This window comes from Lynx rufus, unplaced genomic scaffold (assembly GCF_022079265.1).
Source record: "Lynx rufus isolate CCGP_SWC_20201006 ecotype Redwood Valley unplaced genomic scaffold, mLynRuf1.p SCAF_10, whole genome shotgun sequence".
Classification (NCBI taxonomy): domain Eukaryota; kingdom Metazoa; phylum Chordata; class Mammalia; order Carnivora; family Felidae; genus Lynx; species Lynx rufus.
This window is the reverse complement of record NW_025814824.1, coordinates 86,239,636-86,254,629: the sequence shown is the minus strand read 5'-3', so window position 1 is coordinate 86,254,629 and position 14,994 is coordinate 86,239,636. Positions and strand designations below refer to the sequence as shown.

The window sequence follows — 14,994 nt, the reverse complement described above, 5'->3', positions numbered from 1 at the left end:
TTCAAGCCCCGCGTTGGGCTCTGTGCTGACAGCTCAGAGCTTGGAGCCTGCTTCAGATTCTGTGTCTCCCACTCTGCCCCTGCTCCACTTGTGCTCTGTCTCCCTCTCTCTCTCTCTCAAAAATAAACATTAAGCAAATTATTAAAAAAAAAAGTTGGACACTCAACCAACTGTTCCACCCAGGCACTCCTGCATGAAGGCAGGCACTCAGTTATGAAGCCAAAGAGACTTGGGTTCAAGTCTAAGCAATGCCACCTATGAGCTGTGTGACCTTGGCAACTGTCTTAACCTCCCTCTGGGCCCCAGTCTCCTCTCCCAGTTATCGACGTTACTATAGTTTCAGTGATAGGAGGCATGTCAGTCCCTTAGCCTAAAATTTACGCATGATATTGCAGAATCAAATGGGGATGTGTGTGTGTGTGTGTGTGTGTGTGTGTGTGTGTACAATTATATCTGGTTTATGTGGGCTATATAATAAACTGTTAGCTAATGAAAAGGAGTGAAGTTGGGAGAATAAGGTAAAAGGTTCATTTTGTACTTTATATACTTCTGTAGTTGAATGTCTTACATTAAGCATGTTTTATAATAACACATCTTTTTAAAAATTTTTTAATGTTTATTTATTTTTGAGAGAGAGTGTGCTCATGTGCACGCATGCACATGAGTGGGGGAGGGGCAGAGAGCGAGAGGGAAACACAGAATCTGAAGCAGGCTCCAGGGTCTGAGCTGTCAGCACCGAGCCCAAGGCGGGGCTTGAACCCACAAACCGTAAGGTCATGATCTGAGCCAGTCGGACACTTAACCCAGTGAGCCACTCAGGTGCTCCATAACACATCTTTTTAAGAAAATTTATTATTATTATTATTTTTTAAGTAGGCTCCGTGCCCAATGTGGGGCTTGAACTCACGACCCTGAGAACAAGAGTCACTTGTTCTACCAACTGAGCCAGCCAGGTGCTGCTTAATTTATTTTTTAAAAGATTTTACTGTTATTTTTAAGTAATCTCTACACCCACTGTGGGGCTCGAACTCACAACCCTGAGATCAAGATCAACCCTGTAATAACACAACCTTCAAATGAAAAATAGGGACTCCTGGGAGGCTCAGTCGATTGAACATTTGACTCCTGATTACAGTTCATGAGTTCAAGCCCCACGTCAGGCTCCGTGCTGACAGTGCAGAGCCTGCTTGGGATTCTCTCTGCCTCTCTCTGCCCCTCTTCTGCTTGTACTCTCTCTCTCTCTCTCTCTCAAAAATACATAAATAAACTTAAAAAAATAAACAAGTGAAAAATAAAATCCAATATCACATGGAAAAATGCTCAACATCATTCATCATAAGGGAAATGCAAAACAAAATCACTATGAGATATCACTGCTCACCATCTGAAAGGCTAAAATCAAAAGGCTTAACAATGCCAAATTTGGCAAAAAGGTGGGGCAACTGGAATTCTCGTACACTGTTGGTGAGGGTATAACATGGTACAACTATTTTGAAAAAATGTTTGATAGTTTCTAGTAATAAGCATACTTCCCCTATGAACCAGAGTTCCAGTCCTCACTAGGACTCAGGCACCAGGAAGCAAGAAAATATGTGTCTGCAAAGACTGTACAAATATGTTCATAGCATATTTACTTATTTGTGATTTTTTATGTTTTATTTTGTTTGGCATTAAAAAAATTTTTTTTAACATTTTTATTCATTTTTGAGAGACAGAGAGAGACAGCGTGAGCGGGGGAGGGGCAGAGAGAGAGAGAGAGGGAGACACAGAATCTGAAGCAGGCTCCAGGCTCTGAACTGTCAGCACAGAGCCTGATGTGGGGCTCGAACTCATGAACCGCAAGATCATGACCTGAGCCAAAGTCTGATGCTCAACAGACTGAGCCCCTTTTTCTTCTTTTTAAAAAATTTTAATGTTTATTTACTTTTGAGAAAGAAAGAGAGCACGCAGGAGACGGGTAGAGAGAGAGAGAGGCAGAGCAAAAACAGCTCCCTGCCCTCCGCGGCTTCCCTCTCCCCCAGTTCACCTCTCCACACTGCACACCTGCTGAGTTCTGTGGTTCAGGTCATGCAGATCGTTGTATTAATCCTCAACTCAGTTTTCTAAGTGTGCAGGATGGTTTAGTATTGATCTGGCTGTATTTCACGGACGCAAGATGGAAAAAAACTTCCATGCTGTTCCACCATCTTGGCTCCCCAGAGAGAGAGAGGCAGAGAACCCAAAGCAGGCTCAGTGCTGTGGGGCTTGACCTCATGAACCATGAGATTATGAGCGGAGCTGAAGTCAGACCCTCAACCAACTGAGCCACCCAGGTGTCCCTCACAGCAGCTTCATTTTATAATACCTCAAAACTGGGGGCGCCTGGGTGGCGCAGTCGGTTGAGCGTCCGACTTCGGCTCAGGTCACGATCTCGCGGTCCGTGAGTTTGAGCCCCACGTCGGGCTCTGGGCTGATGGCTCAGAGCCTGGAGCCTGTTTCCGATTCTGTGTCTCCCTCTCTCTCTGCCCCTCCCCCGTTCATGCTCTATCTCTCTCTGTCCCAAAAATAAATAAACGTTGAAAAAAAAAATTTACAATACCTCAAAACTGGAAACAATTCCAATGGTCATCAATAGGCAAATGGATGAAGACCGTGTGGTACAGCCACACAGTGTAATATAATCCGGCAATAAAAAGGAATGGATTACTAATACAATACCATGGATGGGGGCGCCTGGGTGGCTCAGTCGGTTAAGCCTCTGACTTCAGCTCAGGTCACGATCTCACAGCTCGTGGGTTCAAGCCCCGCGTCGGGCTCTGTGCTGATGGCTCAGAGCCTGGAGCCCACTTTAGAGTCTGTGTCTCCCTCTCTCTCTACCTCTCCCCCACACTCACTTCTGTCTCTCTCCCTCTCTCAAAAATAAATAAATATTAATACCATGGATGAATCTCAAACTTATGATACTGAGTTTTAAGGGGCACCTGGCTGGCTCTGTTGGTACAGCATGAGCCTCTTGATCTTGGGGTTGTAAGTTTGAGCCCAACACTGGGTGTAAGGATTCCTTAAAAATAAAACCTTTTTCTTTTAGGTTTTTCTTTATTTATTTTGAGAGAGAGAGAGAGAGAGAGAGAGAGAGAGAGAGAGAGAAAGTGCAAACAGGGGAGGGGCAAAGAGAGAGGAGAGAGTGAGAATCCCAAGCGGGTTCCTCACTGCCAGCACAGAGCCCGAAGGTGGGCTTGAACCCATGAACCGTGAGATCATCACCTGAGCCAAAGTCAGACGCTTAACCGAATGAGCCACCCAGGCATCCCCTTAAAAATAAAATCTTAAAAAAAAAATTATGATACTGAGTTTTAACACAAGTCAGACAAGAATAATAATGTATGATTCCATTTATATAAAATTCTAGAAAATGCAAACCAGTCTATACGATGGGAATCAAATTGGAGGCTGCCTCCATGTGTTGTGGGTTGTGGGAGAAAAGAGGGAGAATTACAAAAGGCCGGGAGGAAATATTGGGGGGTTACAGGTGTGGTTCTTAAAGTTTCTGTGATGATGGTTCTACAGGTAGACATATGCCAAAACCCATCAATTCTATACCTTAAATATGTTCAGTTTATCATATGTCAGTTACACTTCAATAAAGTAGCAAAAACATTGAAAAAAAACCTCATTGTGCATTGGACATTGGCCTCAACAAATAAAAGAAAAAGGCAAGGAAGAAACTGTATGCCTGACCCTGTTGCCCAGATCAGTACTTCCGGCCTCATCCATGTCTCACGGGGTCCTTTCTTCTCACCTGAAACACCCCCAGAGAATTAATTTCTACAAACCAGCGCTCTGCCGCTCGGCTGGCGCACCTGGGACACGTGGCTTCTTTACGACAAACATGTTCCATCTCTCACAGTCCGGTTCACACACCACCTCCTCCTGAGAAGCCACCTTGCTTCCTGCCCCGCCCTCCCGGCTCAGCGATCCCAGGATTCTCGGCTCAAACCCCTATCCTGGCACCTTCCACTGTCCACGTATTCCCAGTGTAGACCCACCGGTCTTCCACACTGGATGCTTACAGTCATCAGAAGAGCAGCTACTATTTAATGGCCCTGGGCCAGGTGCTTCTCACGGTTGATTCCATTGCCTCTCTACATCAACTAGGATGATAGGGATTATTAGCTCTGTTTTGCAAAAACCGAGGCCCGAGACGGGGACTACCAGCTGGACCTAGTCCCCACGACCGTAAGAAGCTTAAAGACTATTCGGAATCTACTCCTGCTCATCTTGAGGACAGCCAGGGGCTTTCCCAGTGTGCGGAGAGGAAGGATTTAGCATGTTTGGAGTTTTTCAAAGTTACAGGAAGATACCTTACAGGTAGAAAGGTGAGTCACTTTAGGTAAAAGGAATTGCCTTCAAGTTTCCAGAGCAGGAAATAATTTGGAGAAAGTAGGCATGTGGGTGGAGGACAGGCTCCAGGAAGGCCTTTCCTCGGGGCTTTTTTTTTTTTTTTTTTCAACATTTATTTATTTTTGGGACAGAGAGAGACAGAGCATGAACGGGGAGGGGCAGAGAGAGAGGGAGACACAGAATCGGAAACAGGCTCCAGGCTCCGAGCCATCAGCCCAGAGCCCGACGCGGGGCTCGAACTCACGGACCGCGAGATCGTGACCTGGCTGAAGTCGGACGCTTAACCGACTGCGCCACCCAGGCGCCCCCTTTTTTTTTTTTTTTTTTTTTTTAAGACAACCTGCTTTGGAAACCCTAGTTTTTATTTATTTATTTATTTATTTATTTATTTATTTATTTATTTATTTAATTTATTTATGGTGGGGAGGGGCAGGGAAGGAGGGAGAGAGGAGAGGATCCCAAGCAGGCTCCGGCTGTCAGCACAGAGTCCGACAGACTTGGGACTTGATCTTATGAACCATGAGATCATGACTTGAGCTGACATCAAGAGTTGGACGCTTAGCCCACTGAGCTACCTAGGCACCCCAGCTTTTTATTCTTCTTATTAAACGGCTCCACATTTTCAGATGGGGGTCCTTGGCACAAGGCTGCAGAGGGAAGACTCCCGATTAATGAGTTCAGAAATCTTGGTTCTGGGTTTGCCAGTGGCTAGCTGGGCAGCAGTGAAAACGTCTGTGTGTTAGTTTCCCCAACTGTCATCTGGACCGAGTTGTGTCCTATGGGCAGGGGTAGGGCTTTGTCATGAGATAAACCCAGGTTGGAAAACTGGCTTCCCGACTTCTCAGCCTTGGGACTGACCTTGCCTATCTGAGCTTGCGTTTCCTCACCTGCAAAATGGGGATAATAATATTGTGGCCCTCATGGAACCATCAGAAAGATAACATATCCAAAGGCTTGGCTCTGTGCCCAGCACGTGGGGGCCACTCAGTGTCATACTCATGTCCTTAGCATCATCATTACTAGATGACGAATAAAAACATCAGCTGTAGTCCCTGGCCAGGGATACAGTGCATCTCAAAACCACTTCCAACTTGGGAGGAACTTCTACGCTAGCCAGGATCCTCTCCACAAGGGAACTGGGCAACAGAGGGTCTCATCCCTGGATCTGGGGGTTGGGGGAGGATTTTGTGCCTGGGCAGGACTGGCCATCTCAGCAGAATGCTTAGTATCGCTGACCCTCGGGCACTAAATGCCAGTGTCACCTCCTCCCCCACCCCTACAGACATCAGACATAGTGATAATTAAGAACACCCCCCCCACACATTCCCAAAAGTCCCCCTGGGAGGGGGTGCCATCTCTGTGGCTGCCTCCCCGCTCAGGGCTCCCCACGCAAGTGTGCAGGTCAAACCCTCCACAAGGGTGTCCGGTGGCCTGGGGGACAGGGGTGGAGTCCAGCCCCATGCTTCACCTTCCAAGGCAGCTGGGGCCCTGCCGGTTGTCCCTGACTTGTCCTCTGGGGTAGCACAGCACAGTCCTTCGAAGCTCCCTGCTTCTGGGTCCCTGCCTGGTCCTCATGGTGCTCACACGGCAGCCAGTGCCCACCCCGATGTCTGGCTCTAGGCTTTCCCCACCACTGCTCTCTCCCTCTCCACCCCCTCTTCCTCTTGGGCCTCCTCTCTGTTCCTCCCCATGCGAGGACTTCTGTCCTCCAGGCTGTGACCCTCGGGACTGTGGGAACCCTGTCTTGGTCACCCTGGCACACTCGGGCACTCAGAACCCAGGATTATTCTCTTTCTATTCAGAAAGGCTGGAGGACAGAGAGCAGCAAGTCTTAAGGGAGAGAGGAAGGAGGGCCCGGCTGGGGCGGAGGTGGCCCCACCTCGAGAGGCCCAGCCCAGCCTTACCACAAGCTGAGTCACTCGGAGCGCTGGGTAGACCCAGCTAGCCCTGCCATCCTGGCCAGGCTCTGAGTCACCAGCTGGTGAGGGGCAGCTGCAACCCAGCGGGAAATCACGCCTGCATGGAAGTGGTTGACAGGGTTGTTGGGGCCCGAACCCCCTCCCGGTCCTGGAAGGACTGGCAGTGACTATTGACCCCAGACGGCAACAAACATCTCTCTGGGACTTGCCGGGAAGTCAGGAATCGGGCCAAGCTCGGGATCCCTGCTCTTGAGGGGGGCAGACTCTCACCCTGGAGGGTGGGGTGAGATGAGAGGTATGACACCAGACACACAGGGTTCTTGACAAGGGACATATGACAGGCACATGGCAGGGTCAGGGAACTGCTGCCTGCTACAATCCTTTCATCAGGGGGATTTGTCACCATGTAGCAAAAACCTCAAAGGAGGGGTGCGTGGGTGGCTCAGTTGGTTAGGCATCAGACTCTCGGCTTCTGCTCCGGTCATGATCTCACGGTTCGTGGGTTCAAGCCCTGCTTCAGGCTCTGTGCTGACAGCAGGGAGCCTGCTCGGGATTCTCTCTCTCTCATTCTCTCTCTCTTTAAATAAATAAATAATCTTCAATTTTAAAAAAACTCAAAAGGAAGTTTATATCAGCCATTCTGCTCTTAGAAATTGATCCTCAGACAATAATTGAGGAAATAAGTGTCTGATCGTAGCAAATAGTTTAATGGAGCCACACAATGGAAAATTATGCAGCCGTAATATTAGGGGCTTCTAGGTGGCTCAGTCGGTTGAACATCTGACTCTTGATTTCCACTCAGGTCATGATCTCATGGTCCTGGGATTGAGCTTGGTGTGGGGCTCAGCACTGAGTGTGGAGCCTGCTTGGGACTCCCTCTCTCTTCCTCTCTCTGTGCTCCTCTTTGGCTCATGCTCACACACACACACACACACACACACACACACACTCTCTCTCTCTCTCTCAAAATAAACTTAAAAACAAAACAAAACGAAACGAAACAAACAAAAAACACCAGATGTCCTCAGAAAGGACCTCTTTCACAGAACTGTGGTAAAGATTAAATAGGGCAGAGGGTTGCAAAGCCCACAGCTGGGAACAGCAATGTTGTAATTATTTCTCACTCTCTGCCTATTTGCTGGCACGGCCATACTCCTTTGGCTGACTTGGGTGCTATTGGGTCCAATGTGGAATCGTGACCCGGGGAGGTGGTGAGCACCCGGTTCCTGGAGGTATGCAAGCAGAGGCTCCCAATGGCAGACACTGTAGAACAGACTTTGCTCTCAAGCAGGGAACGCAGTGGGTGTGGCCACTGCCGGCCTGAGCCCGAGAAGGTCTTGGAACAAGGTCTTGGCACAGGGATCAGGTGGAGGTCTCCTGTCCTTCTCACCTCCAGTACCCAGGACAGCGATTCTGCACGGTGCGGGTGCTCACCCAAGCTCCCGTTGTGTTGACACTGGGGATGTCATGTTGAATGAGGACAGTTCCTGTCATCAGAGAGGAAGATCCATTTCAACAAATAACTGCACACCAAATAAAGTCATTACGAATGTGCTGATTGTGATGAGGCGCTAGGAGAAGTGGCGGACAGGAAAGGCCGTTCTGACAAAAGGCCGTTTTAGCTGAGGTCTGGAGGATGGATGGTGCTTGGTGGGGCAAAATCGGGAAAGGGAATCAGCACGTGTGTAAGGCCTGACGTCGATGGAGCAGGGCTGGCGTGAGGGTGTGAAAGGTCAGCAGGACTGGAGAAGGGCCAGGGGCAAAGGCGCAAAGGGGGGGCTGGTAGGAGCCTTAAATGCCATGTCTAGGGTTTGGGTCTGACTTTGTCCTTGAGGACAGTGGGAGCCACAGGAGAGTTGAAGCAGGGGAATGCCACGGTCATATCTGTGTTTTAGGACAATCCAGCTGGCTGTCCACTGAGGAACAAAATGGGAGACTGGAGGTAGGGAGGCCACTAAAGGGTTTGCAGTCAACCGGGGGGTGGGGGTGCAGTCATGGGGCCTGGACCTGGGTATGACGGAGGAGCTGGTCACCAAAGGAGCAAGAAGGGAGGGGAGCAGCCAGAGTCCAGGTGACAGTTGGAATGGCTGTGAGCTGTGTCTCCTTCCACCACCCAACAGTTAATAAAGGGGGGAGGTCCAGGCAGGGTGCCAGGGTCCCTTCCGTGCAAGGGGCCATGCCAACTAGGTAAACAGCAGTGGACACATGATACCCCTTAAAAACAAAATCCTGATTCATTCACAGTCCCTTGTTGTTTACCCAAGGTGTTTGTTTTTTTTCTCCTGGGCTATTTCAGGTCTGACAGGTTTGTGGGGAGAGCAGAGCCGGGGCTCAGAGCCAGCTGGGAGGGAGAGAGACTGATGGGGCAAGGAAGGGCCTCTCTTCCTTCTCACAAGGCCGGGAAGGGTGCCTGCCTGGGCCCCTACTGTATGTTCTGGGGCAAATCCCTTCCCTTCTCTGGGCTGCTGTCCAAGCTCTGGGTCCTCGACCTTCTGGAGCCTCCCTTTCAAAGTAAAGTATTATTATTCTTCACATTTGAGTCCTCCTTTCTAAAAGTGCTCTAGGGTGGGGTGGGGCAGGGCAGCCCTGCAGAGAGGCAGCTTGGCAGAAGCCACTTCCTGACAAAGGACTGATGAATCAGGGGCTGTAGGTGGCATTCTCTGCCCAGGACGATGCAGTCCCAGCAAGTGGGCATGGGGAGCCTTCCCTCCCTGCTCCAGACCTGGACCATTCCTCTCCTTTGTCCACATGCCTGGTATCTTCCACCAGGCTCTAGGGCCTGGGCCGAGGGACAGGCGTGGGAGAGCTGGTGGATAGATATGACATCCAGAGCCCTAAAAAAAAAAGCAGAGACACTCCTCACCTCCACCTTGCAGAGGTGAGAAGAAATTCCTCCTTATAGAAAGAGCTCTTAAAAACCAATAAGAAAAAAAAAGACATTCCAATAGAAACCCAGGCAGAAGATATGAATATTCAAACCCCACAAATGGCCAAGAAATGTATGAAAACATGCTTTCATTTATTCAAAACTGAAAACTGAACAGTAAAACAGCCTCAAGTGTAGGGGCAGAGGTTCCCAGTTTCTCAGAGTTGAGAAATTCTCCTGATGTCTAATTTCCTGAAATCCTTTCCTCTTCCTCATATATGACCGATGACTGTATTCATTTTTCTTTCCTTTAAAAAATGTCATTCTTCCCCCATGCCACCCACGCTGGCTTTATTTATTTATTTATGTATTTATGTATGTATGTATTTATTTAATTTTTTGAGTGAGAAAGTGCGTGCTCTAATGCAAGGGAGGGGCCAAGGGAGAGGGACAGAGAGAATCTCAAGCAGGCTCCACGCCAGTACAGAGCCTGACTTGGGGCTGGGTGAGGGGCTGGACACAGGGCTCGATCTCACAACTGTGAGATGGTGACCTGAGCTGAAATCAAGAGTCCGCTGCTTAACCTGAGCCACCCGGGTGCCCCTGGCCTGATTTACTAATGTAAAGAAAGCCGTGGAGAGCTGAGAATTTTTAAAGAAGTTTACAATCTTTTCAGAATAAAGTAAACAAAACAAAACAAAACAAAACCAAACCTCTATGTTCTGGACACTCCAGGAGCCTCCCATCTGGTCCCAGCCGTCTATGGCAAGGGCCCCTCTCTCTTGTCCCCTTGGAATAGCTCCTGGGCCCATAAAGACTCATCTCCCTTGCCCTTGCTCCCACTGACTCCTTTTACCTGGCATGCCCTCTCCAGGCCTACCTGTCCGGCGCGTAAGTAAGGGCGGCTATGTGCTTCCGATGGAATATCATCTTTTGAAAGTCCTTACGATTGGTAATTCTTCCCATAAAGCAGTTGTGAGGGCTGCCCGTAGGGCAGGGAATGCCTTTGGCATGATGCCTGGCATGTGGCACACAGTTCATACATGGTAGCTCTTTCCGGATCTTCATGGAGTAGGCTTCTCTTTGCCAGTAGGTCTCAAAGTGTCACCTCCTAGACTGCCTTCTTAGGTGGCACCCCTACTCTTGTCAACTTAATCCCTCATCCTCTTTTGTTATCTTAATGTTTATCACTTTTTTTTTTAATTTTTAAAGACTTTTTAAAATGTTTATTTGTTTTTGAGAGAGAGAGAGACAGACAGAAACACACAGAGTGTGAGAGGGGGAGGGGCAGAGAGAGAGGGAGACACAGAATCTGAAGCAGACTCCAGGCTTTGAACTGTCAGCACAGAGCCAGACACGGGGCTCGAACTCACGGACCGCGAGATCGTGACCTGAGCTGAATTCAGACACTTAACTGACTGAGCCACCCAGGTGCCCCGGCAGAGACCATTTCCATCCTCCCTCATAGTTCTCCTCTGACTTCTTTTTTTTTCAGTCAATTCCCCTCCATTCAACCCCAAGATAAAAATGTGTGTGAAATGAATGAATCTTGAATTGGGACTGGCCCCAAAGTCTGGAGGGAGCTACTCACATGTATATACAGCACTCTTATGGCTTATGATGCCTTTCTACTTTCATGATCTTATTTGCTTCTCATATAAGGCCACGGATGCTCAGAGGGGCTAGGTGACGTGTGACAGAGGGTCTCCAAAGCCAAGAAAGAGGGGGGTCCCTGGGCTAGGGGCCTGGCCCTCTGGGCGGTTTGTGGGTGCTCCAGGCTGACAGGCCTGGGTATACCATGAAGACTGGCAAAGGGCTGTGTGCGGCCCCGCCTCTATCCTAAGCGGCCCAGGCCTCCGGTCTGACTGAGGAGATGCCTTGGAGGATCCAGATGCCAGCCAGTTCCAGCTATAAAACACGAGTGTCATGGGGCGCCTGGGTGGCGCAGTCGGTTAAGCGTCCGACTTCAGCCAGGTCACGATCTCGCGGTCCGTGAGTTCGAGCCCCGCGTCAGGCTCTGGGCTGATGGCTCAGAGCCTGGAGCCTGTTTCCGATTCTGTGTGTGTCTCTCTCTCTGCCCCTCCCCCGTTCATGCTCTGTCTCTCTCTGTCCCAAAAATAAATAAACGTTGAAAAAAAAATTAAAAAAAAAAAAAAGAAAACACGAGTGTCAGGAGACTTGGCTTCTGGCTGGTTTCTGCCTCTGCCTTGCTGTGTGACCTTGGCAAGTCACCTGCCTTCTCTGGGCCTCCGTTTCCATCTCTGTGAAGGAAACCAGTAATCCCTGCCAGCTTGACTTCAACTCCACTTGATGACTCTACCGCATGAATATATCCTGCTCTTCAAAGACAGGCCTCTGCCTGTGTTCTCTCCACTCCCTGGAATGCGGTTCCCCAATAGCTGCTGTCAAAATTCTGGTTTTTCTTTTTAATTTTTTAAAAATGTTTACTTATTTTCGAGACAGGAGAGACAGAGCACGAGCAGGGGAGGGGCAGAGAGAGAGGGAGACACAGAATCGGAAGCAGGCTCCAGACTCGGAGCCGTTAGTACAGAGCCTGACGCGGGGCTCGAACTCACAAGCTGTGAGATCGTGACCTGAGCTGAGATCGGACGCGCAACCAACTGAGCCACCCAGGTGCCCCCAAATTCTGTTTTTTTTTCTACTTGTGATTCGGTACTAGTCTCTCTGTGTGGTTTTCCTCCAAATGGAATGTTCTGCTCCTTCCTTAAGTTTCAATAGGCTCTTGAGGGCAGGGACTGTGATCAACAACAACAGAATGGTATGTTCTATTTACTGACATGACCAGTCTGGTGCCAGGCACTGTGCTGGTCACTTTGTTACATGCTTTAATCCTCACAACAAAGCGTCATTATTCTCATTCGACAGATGAGGAAACCGAGGTTCAGAGTAATGCCACTTGTCTCGGGTCACAGCGTGGGTAGGTAGGACAGCTTGGGCAACTCGTTCCCCCCTTTCCCCTGCCCCCAGCATCTTGCAGAGGGCCTAGCAAGCAATTTATCACCTGTATGCCGAGTGACCCGTAAGCCCCTGTCCGCATGGATAAGTGCCGGATTGCCAGTATCACATTGATCGACTTCGAACCTCCCTTGGGTGGTGCCGACAGGACAGAAGAACCAGTGCTCAGTAATGTTAACTTCTTTATCAGCATTCTTTGCCTGTGTCACAGCTCCCGTAAGAACTACCCAGTTACAGGGAAAGCACCGGTGGTGAGTACTCAGTCACCAGGGTAAACAGGCAGAAACTGGATCACCTTTGGGGTGCAGTACTGGAAGTCTGAGCATCAGCAGACAAGGAAGGCCTCTGCCACCCCCAATCCATGATTTTGGGGATCCCAGTTGTTAACCCGGTTCCCTCACTGGCTTGGGAGGTGGCCGGGGTAGGGTTGAAACCCCGGACCCACCCATGCCCAGCCCCGCAGGCCCGACCCATACCCACAGACCATGCAGGTCTGTGGGGCTGAATCTTTTACAAACTGGAAAGTTCTATTGTTTTCTCCATTCCTGACCTGCCCCGTCCCACAAGCTGCCTCCCGAGAGTGAAACACCCATATGCTGAGCCTGAGGAATGTCCGCCTGGCACGGGCACCGGGGGTGCCTTTGGGGCTCCAGCCCTCCCTGCCACCTCCCCTTTCCCCGCACTATTGTGCAAGGCAGGCGGGCACACCTTCTGGGGCAGGTCGGATCAAGGCCAGGAACTTCCTGAGAGCGGGAGGTGGCGGGCAGGGCTGGGGGCGGGCCGAGGGGGGGTGCGAACGCCGAGTTCCCGCACTTCGGCTTAGGCGTCCCCTACCAGTTCCCCCACGACCTCCTCGGCGTGATTCTCTTCCCGCGCGGATAGGGGAGGAGGTGACCCCAGGCTGGAGCCCCCCAGGGCACTCCTCGTTCTTTCAGATGCCCCCACCAGCCCCATCTCTTTCTTCGGTTCGGTCTGGGCCCGGTGCGCCCCTCAGAGCGTCTCTCCTCGCTCTCCCTCTCTTCTTACTAGTCTTTGTCCCGGGTCTCTCCCAAGTCCCGGCGTCCCGGGTCCCTCCCTCCTCCCCCCTCCCCCAGTCCCGCCCTCCAGCCGGCGGCCACGGCGGGGGCGGGGCCCGGCTCCGGGGGCGGGGCCGGGCGGGGCGGGGCGGGGCGCGGCGGGGCTGCTGCGCCGCGGGCTGGGGCGCGGGGCGGAGGCGGCCGGCGGGACGGACGCGGCCGGGGCTGGAGCGCGGGCAGAGCGGAGGCCGCAGCCAGGGGCGGCGGGAGCGGGACGGGCCGGGCTCCATGGCGCCAGCGGCGTCCGCCTGAGCAGCGCGAGCAGCGACGGGTGGCGGGCGGATCGGGCCGCGGCTCTTCCTCGCCATGGGGGACGTGCTGTCCACGCACCTGGACGACGCCCGGCGCCAGCACATCACAGGTGAGTCCCGCGCGGCGCAGCGCGCTGGGGGTCCAGAGGGGAGCTCCAGCTCTCACCCCAGTCGGCCGGCCGCGCCGGGGCTGGGGTCTCCTGAGAGTCAGGCCCCGGACATGGCGGGAGTGGCTAGGGACCAAGTCCTGCGCCTGAGCTTGTTCCCTCCACGTTTGGGCGCCTCTTCCTGCCCCCTTATGAGCTCGCCCTTCCCCCTTCCGAGGGAAGGCGCCCCCCACCCTCTACTGGAACCCCCTCCGAGCCGGTCGCTTCAAATCCCCCAACATACTACCCTGATGGAGCTGTGGCCCACTCGGCCAGCGTGTCCCGAATCTTCCTCACTGTCCCGGTTCCAGCCCTAGTACACGTGGCTGAGGCTTCTAGGGACAGGCCCATCAATGCCTGGACTGCGCCTGGGGAGTAGGGCTAGGGAAAGATTGAGTGCCCAGAAGGGCTAGGTCAGACCCTTGCCCTTTGACTCAGGCTCAATCAAGCAGGGTGCTCTTGCTGGCAGGCGTGTCCGGTGGGGGGGAGGGGGAGGCTGGTCAAGGCCGCAGCCCAGCCTCCTCAGCCCCCTTCTGCAGTCAGCCCTGCTCCCAGCCTGTCACTGCACCGTGGCCACTTCTTAGAAGGGCAGCTGACCCCAGGCTTCCTGGGGGAAGCCCCAGGACTGCAGCAGGGTCCTGGGTTCCTCCTCCTCCATCCCCGGGGGGAATGGAGAGAGAGAGTGAGAATCTCAGAGTGCCTGGGAAACTCAGTTTTGTGGCTCACCTCTCCCGCCCTGGGTGAGGCTGCCTGGGTGGAATCCCAGCATCTGTTTCCCAGCCGTTAGCTCTTAGGGAAGTCTCCTAATGGACTGGCACCTCAGTTTTCTCCTCTCTGAAACGGGGTGAATAATTTCTTACTAGTGAGTTGTTGAGAGACTCAAGTGGCCTAATTTATGTGGCTTGCTTAGCGCAGGGCCTGGCACAGAGGAAGCACCAGTGCATGGGGTGCTGGACCATATGGGGTGCGGGCATGGGTGCAGCCTATGGAAGGGGGAGTCTGCTCCCCTTGTTGGCTTTGCCATTCCCTGTCCAGTGAGCCCAGAACACTGTGTCCACCTCCATTTATCTTGATGTGTCCCACAGTCCTGTAGAGTTTCGGCAGCTGTCGGCCTGCTTGTACCCCTTGAGTAGAGGGACCAGGTGTCCCTTAACTCTGTGTCTCCAGAGCCCCACAGTTGAGAGCAAAGAAGGTGCTGGGGAAGGGTTGTCCAGTGACTGTGGTGCTGGGCCTGCTGCCTGAGTTCCCCCTTTGTGCCAGGCCTGGGCCCGGATGCAGGGGTGAGGGTGAGGTAGAAATGAGTCAGACCCTCTCCAGCCTCAGACCAGCAGGGGGTTAAGTCCTGGAAAAGCCTCCTTATAGGACAGGCCTGGACTCTGG

The 14,994-nt window shown here is 52.0% G+C and overlaps 1 protein-coding gene across 1 annotated transcript in view; it reads left to right on the top strand.

Annotated features, from left to right (window-relative positions):
* The first annotated feature begins 13,384 nt into the window (after window positions 1–13,384).
* The window catches only part of NIBAN2 (niban apoptosis regulator 2), a 53,319-nt gene continuing 51,709 nt past the window's right edge, over window positions 13,385–14,994 (top strand). The window contains exon 1 of the mRNA XM_047069893.1: window positions 13,385–13,578. Coding sequence (XP_046925849.1) covers window positions 13,524–13,578 — 55 coding nt within the window. The 5' untranslated portion in view covers window positions 13,385–13,523. The remainder of the gene's footprint in view (window positions 13,579–14,994) is intronic.